The 26,163-nt window shown below is 36.7% G+C and overlaps 2 protein-coding genes across 2 annotated transcripts in view; one reads left to right on the forward strand and one right to left on the reverse strand.

Moving 5' to 3' along the window:
* Positions 1-12,965, forward strand: part of ITGA4 (integrin subunit alpha 4) — a 94,666-nt gene extending 81,701 nt beyond the window's left edge. Inside the window, exons 23-28 of the mRNA XM_005905942.2 lie at positions 3,719-3,826; positions 4,597-4,722; positions 5,698-5,817; positions 7,530-7,628; positions 8,001-8,120; positions 8,763-12,965. Of these exons, the coding sequence (XP_005906004.2) occupies positions 3,719-3,826; positions 4,597-4,722; positions 5,698-5,817; positions 7,530-7,628; positions 8,001-8,120; positions 8,763-8,861 (672 nt within the window). The 3' untranslated portion in view covers positions 8,862-12,965. The remainder of the gene's footprint in view (positions 1-3,718; positions 3,827-4,596; positions 4,723-5,697; positions 5,818-7,529; positions 7,629-8,000; positions 8,121-8,762) is intronic.
* Positions 11,453-26,163, reverse strand: part of CERKL (CERK like autophagy regulator) — a 136,572-nt gene continuing 121,861 nt past the window's right edge. The window contains exons 6-13 of the mRNA XM_005905943.2: positions 22,329-22,403; positions 21,418-21,595; positions 21,279-21,338; positions 20,309-20,334; positions 20,105-20,213; positions 17,153-17,249; positions 13,050-13,228; positions 11,453-11,591 (exon numbers count right to left, since the gene is read on the reverse strand). Coding sequence (XP_005906005.2) covers positions 11,510-11,591; positions 13,050-13,228; positions 17,153-17,249; positions 20,105-20,213; positions 20,309-20,334; positions 21,279-21,338; positions 21,418-21,595; positions 22,329-22,403 — 806 coding nt within the window. The 3' untranslated portion in view covers positions 11,453-11,509. The remainder of the gene's footprint in view (positions 11,592-13,049; positions 13,229-17,152; positions 17,250-20,104; positions 20,214-20,308; positions 20,335-21,278; positions 21,339-21,417; positions 21,596-22,328; positions 22,404-26,163) is intronic.

The raw sequence follows: 26,163 nt of genomic DNA on the forward strand, positions 1-26,163 counted from the left end.
GCTCAGTTGTGTTGGACTCTTTGCGACCCCACAGACTGTAGCACACCAGGCTTCCCTGTCCATCACCAACTGTTGGAGCTTACTCAAATTCATCACTGAATCAGTGATGCCATCCAACCATCTCATCCTCTATCATCCCCTTCCAATCCTGCCTTCAATCCTTTCCAGCATCAGTGTCATTTCCAATGAGTGAGTTCTTCACATCAGGTGGCCAAAGTATTGGAGTTTCAGCTTCAGTGACATCAGTCCTTTCAATGACTATTCAGGACTGATTTCCTTTAGGATTGACTGGTTTGATCTCTTTGCAGTCCAAGGGACTCTCAAGAGTCTTCTCCAACACCACAGTTCAAAAGCATCAATTCTTTGGCGCTCAGCTTTCTTTATAGTCCAACTCTCACATCCATACATGACTACTGGAAAAACCATAGCTTTGACTAGATGGACTTTTGTTGTCAAAGTAATGTCTCTGCTTTTGAATATGCTGTCTAGGTTGGTCATAGCTTTTCTTCCAAGGAGCAAGCGTCTTTTAATTTCATGGCTGCAGTCACCATCTGCAGTGATTTTGGAGCCCAAGAAAATAAAAGTCTCTCACTGTTTCCATTGTTTCCTCATCTATTTGCGATGAAATGATGGGACCGGAGGCCATGATCTGTTTTCTGAATGTTGAGTTTAAGCCAACTTTTCACTCTCTTCTTTCACTTTCATCAAGAGGCTCTTTAGTGTTTTGCTTTTTGCCATAAGGGTGGTGTTATCTGCATATATGAGCTTATTGATATTTCTCCCAGCAATCTTGATTCCTGTTTGTGCTTCATCCAGCCTGCCATTTCACCTGATGTACTCTGCATATAAGTTAAATAAGCAGGGTGACAATATACAGCCTTGATGTACTCCTTTCCCAATTTGGAACCAGTCTGTTGTTCCATGTCCAGTTCTAACTGTTGCTTCTTGACCTGCATACAGACTTCTCAGGAGGTAGGTCAGATGATCTAGTATTACCATCTCTTTCAGAATTTTCCACAGTTTGTTGTGATCCACACAGTCAAAGGCTTTCAGTTCAGTTCAGTTGCTCAGTCGTGTCCAACTCTGCGACCCCATGAACTGCAGCACACCAGCCTCCCTGTCCATCACCAGCTCCCGGAGTTTACCCAAACTCATGTCCATTGAGTCAGTGATGCCATCTAACCATCTCATCCTCTGTTGTTCCCTGCTCCTCCTGCCTTCAATCTTTCCCAACATCAAGGTCTTTTCAAATGAGTCAGCTCTTCGCATTAGGTGGCCAAAATATTGGAGTTTGAGCTTTAACATCAGTCCTTCCAATGAACACACAGGACTGATCTCCTTTAGGATGGACTGGTTGGACCTTCAGTCCAAGGGACTCTCAAGAGTCTTCTCCAACACCACAGTTCAAAAGCATCAATTCTTTGGTACTCAGCTTTCTTTATAGTCCAATTCTCACACCCATACATGACTACTGGAAAAACCATAGCCTTGACTAGATGGACCTTTGTTGATAAAGTAATGTCTCTGCTTTTTAATATGCTGTCTAGGTTGGTCATAACTTTCCTTCCAAGGAGTAAGCGTCTTTTAATTTCATGCCTGCAATCACCATCTACAGTGATTTTGGAGCCCCCCCCAAAATAAAGTCAGCCACTGTTTGCCCATCTATTTGGGAAGTGAAGTGATGGGACCGTATGCCATGATCTTAGTTTTCTGAATGTTGAGCTTTAGGCCAACTTTTCACTCTCCTCTTTCATTTTCATCAAGAGGCTCTTTAGTTCTTCTTCACTTTCTGCCATAAGGGTGGTGTCATCTGAATATCTGAGGTTATTGATATTTCTCCCAGCAATCTTGATTCAGCTTGTGCTTCCTCCAGCCCAGCATTTCTCATGATGTGCTCTGCATATAAGTTAAATAAGCAGGATGACAATATACAGCCTTGATGTACTCCTTTTCCTATTTGGAACTAGTCTGTTGTTCCATGTCATAGTCAATAAAGCAGATGTTTTTCTGGAGGTCTCTTGCTTTGGAAATTTGATCTCTGGTTCCTCTGACTTTTCTAAATCCAACTTAAACATCTGGAAGTTCATGATTTACATACTGTTGAAGCCTGGCTTGGACAATTTTGAGCATTACTTTACTAGCATGTGAAATGAGTGCAATTGTGTGGTAGTATGAACATTCTTTGGTATTGCCTTTCTTTGGGCTTGGAATGAAAACTGACCTTTTACAGTCCTGTGGCCACTGCTGAGTTTTCCAAATTTGCTGGCATATTGAGGGCAGCACTTTCACAGCATCATCTTTTAGGTTTTGATATAGCTCAACTGGAATTCCATCACCTCCACTAGCTTTGTTCATAGTGATGCTTCCTAAGGCCCACTTGACTTCACCAGGATGTCTGGCTCTAGGTGAATGATCACACCATCGTGGTTATCTGGGTCATGAAGATCTTTTTTGTATAGTTCTTCTGTGTATTCTTGCCACCTCTTCTTAATATCTTCTGCTTCTGTTAGGTCCATACTGTTTCTGTCCTTTATTGTGCCCATCTTTGCATGAAATGTTCCCTTGTTATCTCTAATTTTCTTAAAGAGATCTGTAATCTTTCCCATTCTATTATTTTCTTCTATTGCTTTGCATTGATCACTATTTTGGCTCAATTTTCTTCTTCAGGGTTCTGCAATCCCCAGATTTATCAATGACAATGATAAATTGTTTTATCATTTATCAAGAATTTGATATTTGTATTTATATTATATGATATTTATATATCATGTTATCAAATATTATCAAATTACTAAGATATATTATATATTTATATTTAACATGATCAAGAATCATGACATTTATCATTTATGAAGAAATATCTTCCCTTTATGCATATTAAAAACCTGTTTTATTTTTTCTAAAACCTAATTAAACCTACCCTTTTCTAATTTTCTGAGTTCTTCCGCATTATAATTACCCTGAACTTAAATATATTTTCACTCATTGCTGATGATTATTCTCTCAGCACAGAGTGACTGTATGAAAACAACATATTATTTAGAATTAGAATACCTAGGTTTCGGTCCCACTTCTTGCCATTTTTTGACTGTCATCTTGGATACAACAATAATCCCTCTTAGCATCTTCCTGAGTTGGTGAATCATAAAGTGTTAGCCCGCCTCATGGAGTAGTTATAAGGAGAACTGATCACGTTTTCTTAGATCAGTAATGTGCCAGGTACAGTCTTGAACAACAGAGATTTGAACTGCACTGGTCCACTTAGATGTGGATTTTTGTCAATAGTAAATGCTACAGTTTAGAACCAACCGCTGGTTGGTTGACTCTGTGACTACAGAGAAATCATGTACATAGAGGGCTGCCTGTAAGTTACACTTGGAGTTTCAACTGCACTGAGGCTCAGTGACCCTGACCCCCTGAACTGTATATCATCGATGTCTTTTTCTTCAGACTATTTCTGCAATAAACCATCAGTGCAAACGTTTTGTTCTAATCACCAAAAGGAAAGGGCTAGGAATAATAACCAGTTATATTATTAGCAAACATTTTAAAGTTCTGATAGTGGATATTCTATCTCCCTTTGCTGTGCAGGTACCAACTACACACCCCCACCCTTATAAATGTTGCATGAAATACACGGGTTCACCTGAGAAGCTCATTGGTATCCGTACTTTTATAAAACGTGTTTTTTGAGTGTTTAAAACTTTTTCCTTATCAGGTCATCAACACCGGCCAAAGCATGGCTCCAAATATTGGTGTGGAAATAATGATACCAAATTCTTTTAGTCCCCGAACCGATAAGCTGTTCAACATTTTGGATGTCCAGGTAAAAATGGTGTTCCTTCCTTTCTTCTAAGTCATATTGCTAAAATGGAGGGTTGTTACCTTACTTCAGTCACACTTGGTCTCAGCTATGAATTCACCATGCATTTGTTTTGTACACTTTGATTACTGCATTACAACTGTGTGATTACAGTGGAATCTCTACATGTGACGATAACAAAATTATGCTCTATCTTTTGGTAGATGTTCTTTGATTGGATTCTCCATAAAGCTTGGGACCAATGTTGAAAAATCAGTACTTCAGCCTTTTATTATCAAATAACTACTAAGAATCAATATTCTTATGTTGATTCTATCTGAATTATTTTTACCTTCCCAGTTTTAAGACAAGCAATCAGCAAATAAATCCACTCAGTAGATTTGAGAGGTAATCCTTAAAAATCCTACTTGAATTCCAGATTGAGATGGAAGGGCAGGCTGCTGTAACACTTTACTGTGTGTCTAGAGCCAAAGACATGTTCAGTTTCATGCTAATGTTCAGTTTTCATACTGCCCTAATTTTTTTAAGGTTCAGGCCCTTTGATAAATTTAGGACTATATCAAGCCTCTAAAATTTTTCTGAGTTTTATTGCATTTTTTTAACCACAAAGATTTAACCTCTCCCAAATCTGTCAAAAAATATTTTCATATAATTTTAGAAGTATTTGATATATTTCTGAAAAGGTAAGCTGTGAAAGGTAAGTTTTAAAGCCATGTAGCTGTTGTTCTTGCCAATATACCGGGTAAGAGTTTTCTTGCTTTCTGTCTTTGTAGACTACTGCTGGAGAATGCCATTTTAAGAATTATCAAAGAAAGTGTGCATTGGACCAGAAAAAAGGCACAATGGAGACCCTCAAAGATATATTCAGATTTCTGTCAAAGACTGATAAGAGGCTCCTGGTAAGTTTAAGTGTTTTGCTTTCCAACGTCCAGGACTGAAACACTTAAAATCATGGACCAAGAGGTTTGAACTGTCAGCTGAGTATAGGAGAGAAGCCAGGTCAGGTAATGTTCTTGTGTTGTGAGGAGCAGGCATGATTGGGAGAGCTGAGATACACCCAGGGTTAAATATATACTATATACTGCTGCTGCTGCTGCTAAGTCGCTTCAGTCGTGTCTGACTCTGTGCGACCCCATAGACGGCAGCCCACCAGGCTCCCCCGTCCCTGGGATTCTCCAGGCAAGAACACTGGAGTGGGTTACCATTTCCTTCTCCAATGCATGAAAGTGAAAAGTGAAAGTGAAGACGCTCAGTCGTGTCCGACTCTTAGTGACCCCATGGACTGCAGCCCACCAGGCTCCTCCATCCATGGGATTTTCCAGGCGAGAGTACTGGAGTGGGGTGCCATTGCCTTCTCCTATACCATACTAGTCATTATTTATTTAAGTGCCCAATTCATGCCAACCAGACATTTGTGCCAGACCCTTTAGGAGGTTGGTCAAGATGTTGTCTTCAGCTGAACAAACTCTGGTTGCATGAAATTTCCACTCTTTTTCATTTTAGTGACTATATGGGGGGGGCGGACAAGGAAACCCTCCAAAGGATCCAAGTTTGATCATAGAACATGTAACTAAGCAAATACTCTCATGTGTTTTTTCCTATCCCAGAATATTTTCATAAAAATAATGAAACATATAATACAGTTCGAATACTTGTTTTTGTTATAATTTACTATAAATATTTGTGTTTTCTTTGAAGCAAGATCATTTTTAAGTGCCACTAATGAAAGCATATCCTTAATTCCATGTTTATAGCAAGATAAATTTTTGCAAAAGCCAGAAATGAGAGCAGATCTTGAATTCCACGTAAAATATTTTAGCCATCTTTTTTAAAATGTTGAAATTTTAACATAGCTCTTTTGTATTCTTTTTAAGTACTGCATGAAAGCTGATCCATATTGCTTAAATATCTCATGCCATTTTGGGAAAATGGACAGTGGAAAAGAAGCCAGTGTTCACATTCAGTTGGAAGGTCGGCCATCCATTTTAGAAATGGTAAGTCTATGATACAGTGGCAACTTTGTGGATAAGATTTCAGACAGACCTTACAAACACAGCCATCTTATACAGGTAGGATGGTAAGTAAGGAGGCATTCAACAAATTAAGAAGGTATGATTGACTGTAAAATCTGGAATGAAATTCTAAAACTGTTCCCATTTATCACTTCAAAATACACTGTCTAAATGACATGGTTTTAGTAACTAAACAGATAACATAGACTATAAAATAGACTATAATTAAGAGATTTTAGAAAGCATGTCCAACTATTTATGACTGTCACTCAAATCAGTTAGCTGCCTCAACATTTCATATATCCTTAAGTTATTTACAAATTATGCTAAAAGACCTACTATTGTATATAGTATACATTTACTAAAAATTAAGACTTCCATAAAATCTAAAACATCAAAATTTAACAAAACACATACAAGAACACAAACACACTTTTAAGGACATGAACTTTGAAGGCTTGAATTAAAAATTACCTAAATACATGTTAGACTTCTTGGAAAGGAGTGTGTATATTTATGAGAAGTACTTTGAGATATAATTTTCTTATCTGATCAATATGGGTAATAGATCTTTTTCAGAGTTGTTCAGATGAGATGATCTTTATAAAGAACTTAGTACATAGCACATAATAAGCCAAAGGAAAGGACAGCTATCATGTTCTGTTAAGAGGAGAAGTTGAAATTACCACAAGGTGGTTAAGAGGAAGACACATCAGACAGGGAAATATGAGCGCTCCATTTTAGTTGTAAGTTATTTAGACTTTGGCAGTCTGCCTTCTTACTCTCCAGGGTCAGTGTTCTCACCAGTGGGTGCCAGTGGCATTTTGGACCAAATACTTCTTTGTTGCCAGGGGCCATCCTGTGCTAGTAGGATGCTTATCAGAATAGCTGGCCCCTACCCGCTAAATGCTAAGCACCCCTTCCCCATGCCTGCCAGCTGGAAATGGCTCCAGACGTAAATGACCATCCTCCAGGGTACAGAATCATCCTTGGTGAAAAGCACTGCTCCAGCTAAAGCACATAATTTATTTTTAGCTTAAAATTCTGCATGTTCTCTCCAAAATGTTAAATAACCTTTAGACAGTAGTTTTAACATTTGCAGGTCATAGACTTCTATAAGAATTTGATCAAAAAATATAGTCTCATCTACCCTAATGAATGCACATATGAAAAAAAAAATCTCAATTTTGAATAAAATTTCAAAGGGCCTTAGAGTTTGTGAAGCCCATCTACAGATGTCTAAGCCCTGAATTCTCGGTTATGAAGTCCCTCTCTCGGTGAGATAGTCAAACTGAGTTCATCCAGTGATTTTATTTTTGAATGCTATAAATATTTGTACCAGATTTTTTCATTATAGCATTTGATATACTATCTGTATTTGATCAGATCTGATCAAATACAGATAGTATACCAAATACTATAAGAAAAGCCCAAATAAAATTAATTTGAGGAAATGTTTATCAAACAAAGAAAGTCTTCCCTAACGAAAAAATATACTAATAACTATCAAATAATATTTAAATATTAATTAATACAAAGGACATGCCCTTGGAACTAAAGGAAGCATTGCATTGCAATTAAATACAAATGGTGAAATAAGTTGGAGAAGATAAATTGTGAAAACTTAGTTTCTCATGATCATTACCTGCTATATGTTTTCATGAAATAAAACTATGTCTCTTTTCTTTAAACAGGATGAGACTAAAGCATTGAAGTTTGAAATAAGAGCAACAGCTTTTCCGGAGCCAAATCCCAAAGTTATTGAACTAAAGAAGGATGAGAATGTTGCACATGTAAGATTACCTTTTTAACTGAAACATAAAGATTATGGGAAAAAATATTGCTAGGGTGTTTTGTCAGGAAAACCACAGAGAGCCTAAAATACTTTACTGGGGAGCGGCATTTTCTACAACTGTCAGGAAGGAACGAAACAGCTCTTTCAGAAGGTGATTTTGGTAGAATGAATCGGAGGAAGAACCACAGACACAGCACATTACACTCCCTGTTTCTGGTAAACATTTACCAATGTTTCCTATGGTTGTGTTAGAACAGAGAGAGAATGGGAAGGACTATTCTAAATACTATTGGGGAAAATAGAGGGACTTCAAAGGAAATAGAGGCAAGTTTTTTAAATGGTGGTTCTTTCTTTTGGTTAATTTATGTAGGTTCTCCTCGAAGGACTACATCATCAAAGACCTAGACGCCATTTCACTATAATGATTATTTCAAGTAGCTTGCTACTTGGACTTATTTTACTTTTCTTCATTTCTTATGTTATGTGGAAGGTAAGTCTTTAATAATTACCAATGTTGAACCACTCAAAATTCTATTCTTGAGTTTTCTCAAAGCCAACTTGTGACTCCCACATTACTAGATTTAAGTATTTCAGTATTTTTAATGTTAACTTTACATTCCTAAGTGGACTGATATTTAATAGTATTGATCACATGTTTCTCTTAACTTCAGTACCAAAGTCTTTCTAGAAAAATATGCTTTCTTAAAGATAACTGATTTTCAATGAATATTCAATATAACAGTTTTTTTTATGTATTTATTTATTTTTAAAATTTATTTGGTTGCACTGGGGCTTAGTTGTGGCACCTGATATCTTCCGTATTAGTTGTAGCATTCAGGATCTTTAGTTGCAGCATGCAAACTCTTAGTTGCAGCATGTGGGATCTAGTTCTCTGACTAGGGATCGAACCCAGGCTCCCTGCATCAGGAGCATGGAGTCTTAGTCAATAGACCACCCAAAGCATTTGGAAAGCACTGCACATTTATATGCTGAATTTCAGAAACCCTATAGTAACAACAAAACAAGGCTGTATCTCCCAAACTAATTTTTACTGACTACAATTGTCATTGACTGTTTAGACATTTAATATGTTCATAACTATACAGCAGTGATCATACAATGTTATTTTCAGGCTGGCTTCTTCAAAAGACAGTACCAATCTATCCTACAAAAAGAAAACAGAAGAGACAGTTGGAGTTACATTAACAGTAAAAGTGATAAAGATGATTGAAGACATGTCAAGTTAACAGAACAACTCAGGTTACAATATATTAAAAAAAACATTTTAGATATTGTTTACAAGAAACTTGTAAACAGACTTAAAGACTTACACACTTCATGTACTTCTTTTAATAATGACCATGTGACATATTATGTCTTCAGCATTGCTTGGACTTTTCAACTCCATTATCTTTGGATATATTACAGCATTACCTTTGGAGTTATTTTCTCTCAGACGATAATCTTGCAGCTCTTAAATGGATATAAAAACACTAAAGCATCAACTTATTCAAGAGAAGTAATCCCTGGAAGATATCTTGAAAGTGCTTCTGAATTAAAATTATGTGGAGGAAGTAAACAACTCATCTGGACAAGACTTAGACTCTTAGTATCATTCCTTTAAAAGAAATACCATTCACCATATGTGTTTGCTTTGGTAAAATTAATTCCACCCAGTAGGCGATGACTCATTCCTAATAGCTCTTTGAGGATTGTTTGGAATATGTTCTCTAGAAATATTTAGCAGAAGTTTTCAACAAGCTGTCACCAAATTTTCTAATGAATAGAAAAGAACCACTATCATTTTGAAGCAGATATCTTTAAAGACACTGATTTTTAATCTATTTCCTATGAACTTTGATCAGCAAGCAGTCTATGAATATTATGGCCTGATGAACAAAATTCAGACTGAACTTATACACTGGTTTGAGCTTAAAGGGGTGATTTCTGGATAATTATTGTTTATACAGCCATATATTTCTTTCTGTACATATATATATACATAATAAGTTTCTAAAAGAACATATATTTATATAGGTGTAAATCCAATGTCTTTCTGTAACACAATTTTATCAAGGTAAAGGTACTGAAGAGTAAATTTTAAAAATCCATCTTTAGTCAAATCTTTTGTTTATAAAAACAATACTTAGAATTCTAATTTATATTCTAAAACAGATTGAATGTTGCACTTTAGCTGATATTAGAAATATAAATACACTGATATATGTAAAATATGAAAACTGTACCTCACTAATTTTTTAAAAATCAGAGCCTTCCAAAGATGATGTTGGGGACAAATATTTCATACAAATTAGATACTGTTTAAAATGCGGACTGTTAAAATTCAGCAAACAGGTAAATTCTAATTTGGATGTTATTCTTTTCCCCTCGAGTGTAAGTATGAAATGTGCTCTCACCAGCACTATAAGGGCATTCTCTTCTGCATGGAGCTAGAAAACAAAATTCACAAATTTAACTGTAAATTGAAAAATGCAGATTTAGCTTGGATAAAAATATGACATGAAAATTTCCATGTTTTAGTGATAAGTGAAATATTTTATGTTTTTTGTTGATCTTACATACTTTTATAATGAAGTAGTTTCTTTCTGGGTCTAAAATAATTTATCTTTAAATGCCTCTTCATTTGCAAATAAGTCTTTTTTTATAATATTTATTCTTGCATATGAACTAAATGCTGATAACTGCACAACATAACGTCATCTGATTTGTTCCTACATCTAACTTGATATGAAGGTTGTGGCCAAATTTTCAAAATCTGTTATGGGATGTGATAAGTTAGGGGCCAGTCTTTACTGTTATGGAAAAGGATTTCTTCATATGAGGTCCCTGCCAACAGCTGTCTTCCTCAGACTGCTTCATTTCTGTTATCTGTTCACATATTGTGGCTGGAAAAGGAGAAATGCACAGCAATCGGTGAAGGCATTTGAGCAGCGAGACCCAGTGAGCATGAAACCTTCTTAACTTGGTGTGTAACCAATAGAAATTAAAAATTTTAAAGTAGTTCTTTCAAGAAAATATCTAGGCTCATTGATAGAAAATCAAATTCAAATTTAGAGCTGCTTTCTCAAGGATGATCCCTGAGGAAATTTAAATCTAGTTCTTTCCTACTAGAAATAACAGCATTTCAGGTTGCACTGAGTTCAGTGTAAACAGCATGCTAGAATCGTCAGACAGCAGGGCTTTCAGGAACAAGAGGAACACAGCTCCCTACGGGGCCACATTATGACTCCTTGTATATTTTGCATACTTTGTGTATAATGGACTTCAAACTCGAATCACTTTGAGTTTTCAACTTTCAGAGACCGTCACAAAATTGGTGCTATAACTTTTATCCATCTTTTTTGTTTTTGCCAAGTAGTCTACATATTCGAGATTTTGAGGAAAAAAATAGTACTATTTCTGGTTATATGATTTCCTAAATGCATAATTTTGAAATATAATCTTGCTGGAATACTTACCTCATCAGGATATCAGAACATTCTTACATGAACTCTGATCTCTTGGCACCAGGCTATCGAAATTTAACATCAGAACTGATGGACTCAAATCCAGGAAGAAAGAATCCAAATTATTTCACTTTGGAATTAATCTAGGTTAAATATTGATATATCTTGTTTAAATTTCAAATACCGGAGATGTTTATTTTCCATTCCAATAAATACTCTCCAAAAACCAAAATTTCAGTTGTTTTGTATATATTTCATGTCTTATATTTTTAAGTTTAGAAGCTAATTTTAGTAACAAAAAATAGCAATTTTAATTTCTTTTCAAAATAGAGATGTTTTCCTTATTAAAATATCTGATTAATTAAAATATAACATATCCTTTCATATTAAAATTCTAGTTTCCACATTCCTCTTATAAACAACTACATGTTACTTTGGAATCATTCATTTCTTCCATGCTTCTTCCATAAAGATTGATAAGTCTTGGGTGTACTCTGTAAAGAATATAATATACATGACAGATTATTTCATTAAGCTATCATTCTGTTATTTTTCATACATAACAACACCTATTGAATGCAGTGCATACTGCCAAATTCAAATCTAACGATAACCAACAAACATATATTCATGGCAGAGCTGCCAACTAGAAAAAATGCAGGGCCTGATAAATCAGTAGCACTAATTCCTGTAAAGCCCAGTAAATTGTGGCTGTACAAAGCTCACATCTTGCAGGCCACTCAGGGAGCCCTGCACACTTCCACTCACAGAGTCATAATACTTATGGAAAATGAATTTGCCTGTTTATAATCAGTTGCTCTTGCTAATAAATATTATGTAAAATTGTTCTTATGTAAAGTATGCTTTGGAAAGATGATAAAAGCAAACTGCTGAACACAAGTATTTGTTGTGGGTAAAAGGAAATTTTAAAAGTGGTTACAGGATGCTTGGGGCGGTGCACTGGGATGACCCAGAGGGACGGTATGGGGAGGGAGGTGGGAGGGGGTTCGGGATGGGGAACACGTGTACACCCGTGGTGGATTCATGTTGATGTATGGCAAAACCAAGGCTATGGTTTTTCCTGTGGTCATGTATGGATGTGAGAGTTGGACTGTGAAGAAGGCTGAGCGCCAAAGAATTGATGCTTTTGAACTGTGGTGTTGGAGAAGACTCTTGAGAGTCCCTTGGACTGCAAGGAGATCCAAACAGTCCATTCTGAAGGAGATCAGCCCTGGGTGTTCTTTGGAAGGAGTGATGCTAAAGCTGAAACTCCAGTCCTTTGGCCACCTCATGCGAAGAGTTGACTCATTGGAAAAGACTGATGCTGGGAGGGATTGGGGGCAGGAGGAGAAGGGGACGACAGAGGATGAGATGGCTGGATGGCATCACTGACTCGATGGACGTGGGTCTGGGTGAACTCCGGGAGTTGGTGATGGACAGGGAGGCCTGGCGTGCTGCGATTCATGGGGTCGCAAAGAGTCTGACACGACTGAGTGACTGATCTGATCTGATTGTAAAGTAATTAGCCTCTAATTAAAATAAATAAATTTAAATTAAAAAAATAAAAAGGCAAAAAAAAGTGGTTACAATTTTAAATTGTAACCATCTGCTGTTCAAATGACTTCATGAGGTATAAGATCTTAATCTATTTTTAAAAATTCAAAGTGGAATTTTCAGACATACATTATCTGTATAGTTTATGAAGAATGGTAATTTGGAATGCCAACATAGAGACTCATAACCAAAGAAAATGGTTGTACATAACAACTGGTGAATAAATAAAAAGTTATACTTTTTATTAAAATTGTTCATGTGTCTTTTTATGTGTTCCTGATTTACTATCTAGCCAGCTAGGCAGTGGTATAAATGGTATTCAATGGTATAAATGGAAACTTCTTGTAACCATCAGTTCCGTGTCTGACAGACATATAAGGTGGGGAATACTTACTTACCTAACATGGACCTCTGATGCAACTTGCATTAAATCACCATCTACATTCCAAGGGAAACAGTTTCCTGAAGCAGTTTCATGTGGTCCATGATCTTCCTCTGGATGGTGTCCACTGCTGTTACTCTTTGGGCAAACTTTTACTTCTTCAACAGTGTAAGTATCAACAAATGGAAAATTGAACTAAAAACAAATTAATGCAAATAACCTTGGTACTTGTTTTATACCTAACTGTAATGCAAATTAGCAAAGTTCACTGCGCTCTCACCTGCAACTAAACATCAGTGTTCATGCTGATGTTTTTACAGCTTTGAAACCTATCAGTATCAGTCTCTTTGGATGAAGCCTTTTCTGAAGCTTTGCAAGTTCATTCAGATCTAGCAACTGGCAAAATTATTTTCCGACAAATAGTACATGTCTATGAAACTGTATACAATAATTTCTAATTAAAGAGTAAATATTTAATACTAGTCTATTTTTATAAAGGATTTATATAATCCACTGAATTAATTATTGTCAGCTAGTTTAGCTGATGTAAACACAATCTAGAATAAGTTTCACATTTGGGATTTCATTATGAAAAGTTTAACTTATGAAGGTGAAAAGAGAAAGTAAGTCTATCCTGTGTTATTTTTGCCAGTGTTTGCCTGCCTCACCCTCACTTTAAAGATAGACACAAGTTGTAAGATAATTAGGGTTGCTTTCTGACCACTCGTGAATGATGAGACATCAGCTTCATATTTCATCCTTTCTTAGCCATACTACCCAAGGCAATCTATAAATTTAACGTGATCCCTATCAAATTACACACGACACTTTTCACAGAACTAGAACAAATGATCCTAAAATTGATATGGAACCATCAAAGACTCAGGATTGCCAAAGCAATCTTGAGGAAAAGCAACAAAGCAGGAGGCCTAACCCTCCAGACTTCAGACAATACTACAAAAAGCTACAAGAATTGAAACTGTGTGACGGTATTGGCACCAAAACAGACATATGGATCAATGGAACTGAATAGAGTGCCCAGAAATAAGCCCACACACCTACAGACAGTTAATGTTTGACAAAAGAGGCAGGAATATACAAGAGGGAAAAGTCTGTAATCCACAGAGACAGGCCTTGGGAGAAACCACACCTACACTCCCTGTGGTATCTGTTAATGGCAGCCCTAGAAAACTACCACAATAACCAAAACATGGGAAATCTGGTGGAGGATGGCAATAGGTGAGGCTGTGACACAGGAAAGGGCTAGAATACAAGGGGCCATGTGTTCTTCAGTGAGAACGTTCAATGTCATCTTGATGACAGTAAGATTTAAGAATTAGAAAAGGGATAAATCATATCTGTATTTTAGAAATATCTGTCTAGAAGGAAGTGTGGAAGATAAGACCAGAGAAAAGAAAGACCGGGAGGAGGCTACTGTAAGCAAGAAGAGATTAATTGGTGGACTGGTTGTAAGAAATGAGGGAGCGGGGTCCAGAGTAACTCCAGGATGGGCAGAGAGTGGTGCTGTTGCCCTGTGTAGGGAAACACAGAACACCATCAGGGGAGAGGGCAATAAGGTAAACAGTGGATGTGCTCGATTCAAGATGCCTGTGAGTTCAATAACCTTAGCACACAGAAAGACACAGTGATCCTGCAGATCAGAAGAGAGGAGAGAACCCTTGGTAGTGTGCAAAGTTCAGATAGTGGTTCAAGCAGTGGAAGGCAATGAGGTCACCCAGGAAAAGGTATCATGAAAAGATAAAACTACAAACAAATCCCTGGGGAAGCACCAGCTCTTAAGGGTTTTAAACTCCCTACCAAAAACGAGGGTCAAAGTGAATGCGGAATTGTATGAACAGAGAAAGGTCAGCTACAGGATGGAGTTGAAAGAACTTGAGTAATTTTTACCTTCTATCTATTTTACACAGAGATGGGAAAGGCAAGATGTGTCACCTACAAATAACGGTTTTCAATACGTTCTACAACTGTTGGCATACATGAACATTCAGTTCAACCTGGTAAAGACGGTTCAGAGACCTAGACTGTTGCTCTCTTTGGGCTGAAGTGCTGCATTTCCCTTCCTGGATACCAGAACTGCTACTAGACAGTAGATAATATCATTTTACATTTATCTTGTCTTTATAATCTTACATAATTTATATAGACTTACATTTTTGAACATATCAGCATGAAGAGACTTACATTTTTGAACATATCAGCATGAAGAGACTATATACACATGTATAAGTATATATGTACATCTACAATTTTTTAACAAATGAAATCAGTCACCTTGAGAATCAATCACATTATTCTTACTATATATCATTAAACAAAACATTTTAGAATTTCTTTGCAAAACATTACAGGACAATAGCATGGACTTGAATTTTTGGAAAGAGCTAAGCCAATGAGTTAAATCTAATGAAACACACACACAGGCAACAGTTTCTTGTATCACAAGCAAGATATGACTGGTCAAGTACATGAGAAAAAATGTTATATTGTGCATCACATGGTCTCCTTTCGAAATAGTTATTTTCCTATAGATACAGAATTATATTTACTACTATGTTCATATTTTTATAGTAAGCATCTATTACTTTTAAAGTCAGAAGAAAGCTACTTTCATATTGAAAAAAAAGGATTAAAGAAAAGTTACCTAAGACATTTGCCTATTAGCCATTCCAAAAGAGAACTTCCAAAAGTAGTTTGTGCAATCATGCATCCCTAAAATAAATACCAGCTTCTCAAGGAAAGTATCTTAAGGTCATTACTCCTTTAAATTCTCAGAATTATTTAATAGAAAAAGTTTATACCAAGGTAATGACATTCATTATCTCTTGGAATATAGAATTTTGAGTGCTTTTTATATCGCTATTTTGCTTCCATTTTCTGATTTAGAAAAAAAGCAATGGAAATGTATTGCTTCAGGATTAAGAAAAATAATAAAGTTGCAAACAAAATTAGCAACATTTGAAAAGGAATACATTTCTTTAAAAATCAATAAATCACTATTTCCCAAAATACATCCATAAAGTTATTAGTTAGTCTCACAACCTACATTATATCTGCTTTTGTCCACTTTGTCTCCTTAGAGATTTATGTTTAAGGAAAATAGGACTATATCTAATTGTTATAACTTCCTAAACATTTAATTCAGTTGGTTGCTCAACAAACATTGATCAAATAATGTGGTAGGCAGAAGACAACCAAAACTTCATGAGGCCTGCTCGAGAAAGTTTAAAATTATAAAGAAGCAAAAATGGGAGCCTTGCAGTGACCCTACGTAAGCAAGATTCAGTGCTGGTCACCAGCTGAATTTACTCTCCTCCTCCCACCTGTTCTCCCCCAACTACAGCCAGGCACAATTTTATACCTGTAAGAAGGTGTGAGACTGTATGGTTTTACATGCCTACTATGTACTTCAAGATTCATAATTTCAGAAATTCACATATTTATGTGAATTTTCACAGTTTCCTAATAACTGACTCAAAGTACCTGCCAAAAGAATATGGCTTATAATAGTTGTTGCTTCTCTTTAAAACAAATCTCTTAAGTGGAAATATAATAACTTTCCCTATCTCTACAAAAACCACACACATCTAAGTTTAGAATAAAATAACATCTATATAAAAGTGGTGTATTCTAAAGTATATTTCTGCAAATTTATTTCAATCAATGTAAGTAGGCAGATCTTGAACAAATGAAAGGAAAATCCAAAGGTCATAACTTTAGAGGGAGTCTGATGTCATAAAATCAAGAAGATTAAAAATCTCAGGTTTCACTCTCCTCATTTTGAACAGCTGAGTGTAATTTTATCCTTAACTTACTCCACATTTCAGTATAACACTACATTTTCTATTTTCTCTTGGCACACGCACACATAAAATATATATAACCACCAACCCACAATTCAAAAAAGTCCAATCTGTATTAATACTGGTGGATACTTTTCAAAATTTGAAGAAAGTGCAAACTGGAAAAAAAAGAAAAGATTAATGTATTCAGGGAAAATAAAGCCTTCTTACAAGGCAGGACTTGGTGTCAATTCTGCCAGCATCTCACTCCCCATGATTAACTGCTTTGCACATAAGTAATCCACATGCTTTAGTGTACCTGGTTTTTAATACTCGCGTATCTTTTCAGGTGTTTTATAAATTCCGGTCGAGAAGTGTTTCGTGCAGTTATAAGAGCCATGCTTCCATTATTTAATCTGAAATTAAATATTTGTATTTGACATCAAAACATTTATTAAGAGATTATATCAGAAATTACTCTGTATCATTCTTTCTAATAAATAACGTTTACTAGAAGTTGTAGGCAAGTCAGATAAATAACATTTTATTTACCTAAAATTCTTAAACCATATTTTGCTGCATTCTTCTTAAAATGAAACAGCCTTTCAGATTAGTTTTATTAGACAACCAACTTCCTTCTCACCAAGCACTGACATTAAGGGCTTTTAAAAAAACTGAATCATCATGCATCCTATTCACATTTCAAGACATAATTTGAAATGTACTTACTTAGGGAGTGTTTTGTTTTTTAACGATGTGTTGTAAAATAGTTAATCAGTACAAATGGTGAAACAACTAGTTCAACGGCTTTAAAAATCTAACGTTTGATTTAAACATTTATTTAAGGGCAGGTCTAAGTGACAGCAAACCAGATAAATCAAAGCAGCCCTTGGATGGATTAACTGGAGTGAACATACACTACCATACATGTTCAGTTAAATGACTGCACATTTTAATCTTGCATAACTGTTTGGTTCAATATAAGAGGCTGCAAATTTAGAGGTGTGATTTAGTGCCAAAAGCCACTCACAGATGCATCTAGCTTTAGAAGGCAGTTTGCAGAAATATGTGCAAATGACTCCTAGGCTCAATTTCAGTGCAAATATAAAGTCATTCCAAGAATAACAACAACGACATAAAAAAGAGCTCTTTAAATCTTACGGAACCTCAGGTTAGAGCTGTAAAGGACCCTGGAGATTATCCAGTCATTCACTCAACTTACGTAGAATGAAAGGAAGTCCCCAAGTTTAAGTGATTGGTTCAAAGACAGAAAAACAAAAATGATCACTGGAACCAGAGCCCTTCATTCAGGGTCCATAATTCCTTTTACCCATCATGTCACCTCTTCCCAACTGGAAATGAATAGTCAATGATACCAAAACATGAGTGTTTTGTGTGTTCTTGATTTTAATTCTTTAGTTTTCCTGTGTGTACCTTTCAATACTTATTAATAGTTGAAACACATGCTGTGTGCCTAGCACCCTTCTCAATATTTCCATATATTACTGCATTTAATCTTAGCAAAATTCGAATACAAAAATAGTTCCTATCAGCAACTTGCACTGATGTATCTACAGATGAAACTCCTTTGCAATTTCCCTGAATCATTCAGAAGATAAACTTTGAGTATCCTGGTCAGCCAAAGCTCCTACATAAAGGCCCTTGCAAAAATGGCATGTTTGACTACAATCCACAGAAGACATCTCTAACCAGTCACCCTTCTCTGAAAAAGTCATCAATGCTGACTGAACCTGGAGAGTAAGCCATGGACTTTCAGGCCAGCTGGAGAATATCTGGAGCAGCTGGAAGGAGGCATGAACCTACTCCTTCCCAGACAGCGAGACTACCTCCCCAAAGGTCCTTGAGCAGACGTGAGCGTGGAGATGGTGCAGGGTCAGAGCAGCACCGTGTCATGGCCTGGAGAGCACAGCTTGGGTCAGCTGGCCAGGACCTCACTTCTTGTGGGACGCTTCCTTAGGGAGGCGTCAGCTAAGGTTTCTGAGGGTAGGGGGAGGAAACATCAGGCTCAATTTCTAAATCATACAACCTTCAAAACATTCCTGGCAAGCTTCAGCACTAGAGAGAATTAATGAGGGCCCTGACATCTGGTTTTTAAGTAGTTTCTCTTCTTTTCTAACTTTAGATGTTTTCCTGTTTCTCACCTTCCTATCATTAGTCAAGGAAAACATTCTAAATCATCCCTTTGCCAGCATTAATCCTTCAGGTTAAATATTTTGCAGGGAAGTTGAAACTAATCATTAAAATAATGTTCAGATCAGATTAGATCAGTTGCTCAGTCGTGTCCGACTCTTTGCGACCCCATGAATCGCAGCACGCCAGGCCTCCCTGTCCATCACCAACTCCTGGAGTTCACTCAGACTCACGTCCATCGAGTCAGTGATGCCATCCAGCCATCTCATCCTCTGGCATCCCCTTCTCCTCTTGCCCCCAATCCCTCCCAGCATCAGAGTCTTTTCCAATGAGTCAACTCTTCGCATGAGGTGGCCAAAGTACTGGAGTTTCAGCTTTAGCATCATTCCTTCCAAAGAAATCCCAGGGCTGATCTCCGTTATGAATTGCCAAAGTACGTACATAAGTCATTGTTTTATTCTACTTTAAGGAAAAATTTAGATGTGATAATATTACACAACATTCATCACCCTTTCTTCTATGCTCTAGAGGAATGTAAGAGAAATATTTTCAGACCAGTGATGGACAACTACATGAAAAGTATGTACAAGATAGTTTGTGGATAAAATGATATATAAAATGTCTCACAAAAATGTGGGCAGTATATTCAGATGCATCACTATTCATACTAAATACAACTAAAATAGTTCCTTTGATTAAAGTATCATACATACACACATACATGCCATTCTTGCTAAGGATGTTTACATCTGCACTAAAATTCAAAGTCAGGGACAGCCATAATAAGTATCAGAATTAAACAATGTTCTCAGTGACTGGTAAATAACATAAATAAAAGAGCAAAATGGGCATAAATAACACAATAAGATCATGTCAATAAAACCCAAAGAATATTATTTTAGCTTCAGTGATATTAAAACATCAGAGTTATTATTTTTCCAGTATAACAGTTGTTCTCAGCCTACTCTGATGACAAATGCCTTAGAATCTCTAATACTATACAGTCAAAGATGACTTCCTCTTGATCATATTCTAGCTAGCCAAGAGTTAGCTGGCTATTCTGACAGATAAATGTGGTTTATAGAAAAGTATCAACAATTCAATAAAAATGCTTACTAACCTGGTATTAGGTGCCAAGCCTCTAGGTGCCACTGAACACTGGCACGGAATTGCCATAATGCTGACATTCAAGAACTGACCCTGGATCATTTGCCACTGATCATTACAATCTAAAGGCAATGGAAGGGATCAGTTATTTTCCCTCACCACAGCAAAATGTCAACAGAGCCTGGCTCAGTTCTCAGGGAGGTAATTTCAGACTCACCAGATTTGGGATATCCTTGTGCCCTCCTAAAAGAAAACAAAAGAGACAAAAACACATCACACACAAAAATGGCATCTATTAAACATGAGATGGTTGTAGAACTCAACATTATAGCTATTAGACAGTACATAAAAATATGTGAACAATTCCATTACTGCATTATTTGATTCTCTAATTTATCAGTAACAATGATTTTGGTTTTGTTTTTTTTTTAAGACTACACCACTTCCTTTGTGTGACTTCGAAAAATGTTTTTAGTCTGCACTAGAAATTCTCATGAGGGCAGAAACTATGGATTTTGTTTGCTTGTTCATTGGCTCATTGTGTCCAAAATGTCTGGCATAGAGCAGATAATCAATAAACAGCTGTTGAATTGAAAGATGGATGGATAAATGGATGGGTAGATGGAGGGATGGAGTGAACAGTTGCTTCTGAAGGCAAATGCCAAGCTACATGATCTTATAGTATCTGTAGCACTCCATGATTCTATATTCTTCACTAATATGATAGAATAACAACCAAATATCCCAAGTCTAATACACTGTTTATATCAAACTATTTTATGTTTTGGGGCTTCCCTGGTGGCTCAGAGGGTAAAGTGTCTGCCTGCAACGTGGGAAACTGGGCTTCGATCCCTGGTTCAGGAAGAGCCCCTGGAGAAGGAAATGGCAACCCACTCTGGTACTCTTGCCTGGAAAATCCCATGGACAGAGAAGCCTGGTAGGCTTCACGGAGTCGCAAAGAGTCGGACACGACTGAGCAACTTCACTTTCACTTTCATTTTATGCTTTAAAAATAGATAAAGTATATAACCTTCATTGCTAACACTAGCAAGTGGGTACTCTTTCTGCCCCCTTCTGATGCCTATGTCAGAAGCTTTCTCTATCTCCTTTATACTTTAATAAAACTTTATTACATAAAAAAAAAGATAAAGATTCCTGTATTACTTTGAGTGAAGCTTTTAACTTACCTTTCTTCTAAATCCTGAGAGCTGTTAAATGGTAAAAATGATATTTCACATTCTTCTGGCCTACAACATAATGAAACCTGTTTTTAGCAGTCATTGACTCTGGGATATGAAATTTGGGGTTTAAGGAAAAAAGACTTACTTTAGTTTTGCCAGTGCCTTCATGATAGCAAAATCCATCCGCTGGTTAGGGGACATCCATCGATGATTTTCTGCCACAGCCAAAGCTCTTCCACCAAAGCCAAACATGGCTGAGAACCCAAAGCGAAGAAACTTGCCAATGGTGCTGAAGGTACAGACGTCGACTGGCTGTATGTGCCCTTGAATGTTATGCCGAATATTCGTGTCAGTAAATATAGTCAAGACGGCAAACACAGAAGAGCATATTCATTTACTCATGGAAGAAGAAAGTGTCAGGCTGCTTTATAATGTAATAAATATGCTGCTTTATCTTCCACTCTTTTTACCTACAGTGACTGCAACTGCCATTTATAGCTTTTTCAGGTACTAAACGAAGAAAAAGAAAGCAGTACATTTTGCAGTTTACTGCTCTCTTAAACGAAACATTGCTAAGGAAGTCAAGTTGAAGTACATGTGCAAAGTACACTCAGATTTAACAGATTTGCATATATTAGTGCTTATATGCTTTATATCAGTAGAGATAATAAAAGGTCTAGTGGTGGGACACAGGCTGGAGATTTTTTTCTTGTGCTTTTTTTTTTTTTAATTTTAATAACCAGTCCCAGAGTTCTGATAGTGAAACAACAGTTTCTGATATTGTACATGGATTTTCTTGAGCTGGTTATACAGTTGGGATCTTGAATACCATTGTATTTTTTCCTATCCAGATTATAGTAAAAGTATATTTTCTACTCTTTAGAGCACCTGTATTGTGAAAAATCATCAGTCAAAATAGTGAAACTTTGACTAAAATTTTCAGTTTTTACTCAAACACTTTTCTGCTTTGAGAGATAAAGAAGCTGTCTTGGCAAGTCTAGAGGAAATAAAATAATCTTCCTTAGAAAACATGAACTTCTTTGGAAGAATTCTTACCCATTATAATGTGCAAAGTTGCAGTTACCACATGTGAAACTCCATGGAGAGAATGTGCCAATACATTAGTAGATCCTGCCAAATCAAATGTAAAATGTGGATGATCAGTGTAGCAAACATTTTATGAGGTTTTTATTTGTCTTTCTTAATGTGGCATGTTACGTTGATTTATTTGGTATGATGAACCATCCTTGTGAACCTGGGATAAATCCCACTTGAACATGGTATATGATCTTTTTTATGTGTTGTTGAGTTCCATTTGCTAACATTTTGTGGGGAATTTTTACACCTAAATTCAAAGATAATGGCCTGTAATCTTTTTTAAGGGGTGTCATTGTCTGGTTTTGGTATGAGGGTGATGGTGGCTTCATAGAATGTCTTTAAGAGTATTCCTTCCTTTTCTTTTTTTTTTTTCTTTCTTTTTTTGGATGCTTTTATTTTATTTTTTTAATTTAAATTTATTTTAATTAGAGGCTAATTACTTTACAATATTGTATTGGTTTTGCCATACATCAACATGAATCCACCACGGGTGTACACGTGTTCCCAATCCTGAACCCCCCTCCCACCTCCCTCCCCATACCATCCCTCTGGGTCATCCCAGTGCACCAGCCCCAAGCATCCTGTATCCTGCATTGAACCTGGACTGGCAATTCATTTCTTATATGATATTATACATGTTTCAATGCCATTCTCCCAAATCATCCCCCACCTCCCTCTCCCACAGAGTCCAAAAGACTGTTCTTTACATCTGTGTCTCTTTTGCTGTCTCACATACAGGGTTATCGTTACCATCTTTCTAAATTCCATATATATGCATTAGTATACAGTATTGGTGTTTTTCTTTCTGGCTTACTTCACTCTGTATAATCGGCTCCAGTTTCATCCACCTCATTAGAACTGATTTGAATGTATTCTTTTTCTTTTCAATTTTTTTGAAGAGTCTGAGAAGAATTGGTATAAGTTATCCTTGAATGTCTGATAGAATTTGCCTGTGAAGCCATCTGGTCCCAGACTTTTGTTTGTAGGAAGTTTTTTTTTTTTTTTAATTACAGATTTATTTCACTTCTAATTATCAGTCTGTCCAAATTATCTATTTCATTTTAAACTAACCATTTGCTCTTACTTTATAGAGATGTCACTATGTAATGTTTAAATGAAAAATTACATGGAGGTTTGTAAATTTTTGTTCACATCATAGATGCACACCGGATGGCTACTGAATTATTAATCTTTAAATAACTTAAAAATTAGAAAACAATTTATAGTATCTACTTGCTCACAGCTTCTTCCATTGTGAATGTATATTTTCTACCTGAAAGAGTGTTAGCTATATCAAAATCTGCCCCATCCAACTTTAATAAACAAGCTTCTAACTTCTTTACCAAAAAGAGCACCAACAGTAGAAGGATGGCTCTGGAAAGCAGAGACAAACACATAAACACACAAAAAAGGCCAAATAATAACTAAGAAAAAATATAAAATCACTGTAAAGTACAAGAGATAGGCTTTAAATTCTTTCTAAAGCTCTTTGTGCAAGGTAATGCTCAAAATCCTTCAAACTAGGCTTCAGCAGTACATGAACTGAGAAATTCCAGATGTACAAGCTGGATTTAGAAAAGGCAGCGGAACCAGAGATCAAATTGCCAACATCCGCTGGATCATAGATAAAACAAGGGCATTCCAAAAACACCACCTACTTCTGCTTCATTGACTATGTTAAAGCCTTTGACTGTGTGGATCACAATAAACTGTGGAAAATTCTGAAAGAGATGGGAACACCAGACCACCTGATCTGTCTCCTAAAAAACCTGTATGCAGGCCAAGAAGCCACAGTTAGAACCAGACATGGAACGATGAACTGGTTCTAAATTGGGAAAGGAGTACGTCAAGGCTGCATATTGTCACCATGCTTATTTAACTTCTATGCACAGTACATCATGTGAAATGCTGGGCTGGATGAATCACAAGCTGGAATCAAGATTGCTGGGGAAAATATCAACAACTTCAGATATACAGATGATACCACTCAAAAGCAGAAAGCAACGAGGAAGTAAAGAGCCCCTTAATGAGGATAAAAGAGATTGAAAAAGCTGACTTAAAATTCAGACTTCCAAAAATTAAGATCATGGCATCTGGTCCCATCATATCATGGCAAATAGATAAAAAGTGGAAACAGCGACAAATTTCATTTTCTTAAGAGTCAAAAATCACTGCAGATGGTGACTGCAGCCATGAAATTAAACCATGCTTACTCCTTGGAAGAAAAGCTATGATAAAACTAGGCAGTGTATTAAAAAGCAGAGACATCACTTTGTAGACAAAAGTCAGTATAGTTAAAGCTATGGTTTTTCCAGTTAGTCATGCATGGATGTAACAGCTGGACCATAAAGAAGGCTGAGAGTCAAAGAATTGATGCTTTTAAATTGTGGTACTGGAGAAGATTCTTGAGAGTCCCTTGAACAGCAAGGAGATCAAACCAGTCAATCCTAAAGGAAATCACTCCTGAATAATCATTGGAAGGACTGATGCTGAAGCTTCAATACTCTGACCACCTGATGCAAAAGCCAACTCATTGGAAAAGACCCTGATGCTGGGAAAGATTGAGGGCCGGAGGAGAAAGGGGATGAGATGGAGATGGTGAAGGACAGGGAAGCCTGAACTGCTCCAGTTCGTGGAGTTGCAAAGAGTTAGATATGACTTAGCAACTGAAAACAACAAAGCTCTTAACCAAGTTGGGGGTCTCTTCTATTATCTGAGATATTGTACCATAGATGAAGAAAACACTTCTTTCCATAGTATCTGCCACAGTATAAGAATCTGTATTGAGACACAGATTTCTCTGTATCACTAGGATAATTTAGGATCCATATGAATTTTTCCCACCAGCCTACACAGAAGAAGAGCTCTCTCAAGTCACACCCCTGTAATACTTATGTGTCTGAGATCTTGCGGTAAAGGTCTGCTTTCAAAGGGGAAAATACCAGCTAGCCTATTCCCAGGGAGTAAAAAGGATTTAAAATTAAGAAGTTATCATTTTTCTTGATTTAAGTCCAGTAACTGCCAAGAGCTGTGCTAGCATGGATGTATTGTGTACTACAGCTATCAGGCTTCGCTGGTGGCTCACACAGCAAAGAATCCACCCACAATGCGGGAGACCTGGGTTCGATCCCCAGGTTGGGAAGATCCCCTGGAGGAGAGCACGGCAACCCACTCCAGTATTCTAGCCTGGAGAATCCCTATGGACAGAGGAGCCTGGCAGACTATGGTCCATCAGGTCACAAAGAGTTGGACATGACTGAGTGACTAAGCACATACACACTATAGCTATCGAGGCAAAGACTAGTCCCCTGGCTTTGCTAATGAGAAACTTTCCTGTGTGGTCCCTTTGATTTGTCACTTTGAATGGATATATGCTTGGGTTCTCAGTTGAAGTTGAGACAGTGCAGCCATTATCAAACAATACAATAATAATCATGAGGTACCTACCTAAGCATTGAGATTTTCACACCTCTAATGATACCAATGCAAAGAAATGTCCACCTTGACCAATTGGTAAACTGGTTTTAACTGACTCATCAAAAGGTAGTTTATGTTCTGACCCTTGTTACTCAAAATATGTCCCATAATCAAACAGCAATGGCCACATCTCCCTGTTTATTACAATGTTGATTGTGAAGTCCCATTCCATGCCTAACAAGTCATAGTCTGCATTTTATAAGATCTTCAGGTTATGTATAATATAAGGAGAGGTCCTTCTCCAGAATTTATGGTTCAAGGATCAGCTGCATCAACATTATCTGCTAGAGCTTATTAAAAAGGGAAATTTCTGGAT

The sequence above is a fragment of the Bos mutus genome, chromosome 2 (genome assembly GCF_027580195.1).
Source record: "Bos mutus isolate GX-2022 chromosome 2, NWIPB_WYAK_1.1, whole genome shotgun sequence".
NCBI classification, from domain to species: domain Eukaryota; kingdom Metazoa; phylum Chordata; class Mammalia; order Artiodactyla; family Bovidae; genus Bos; species Bos mutus.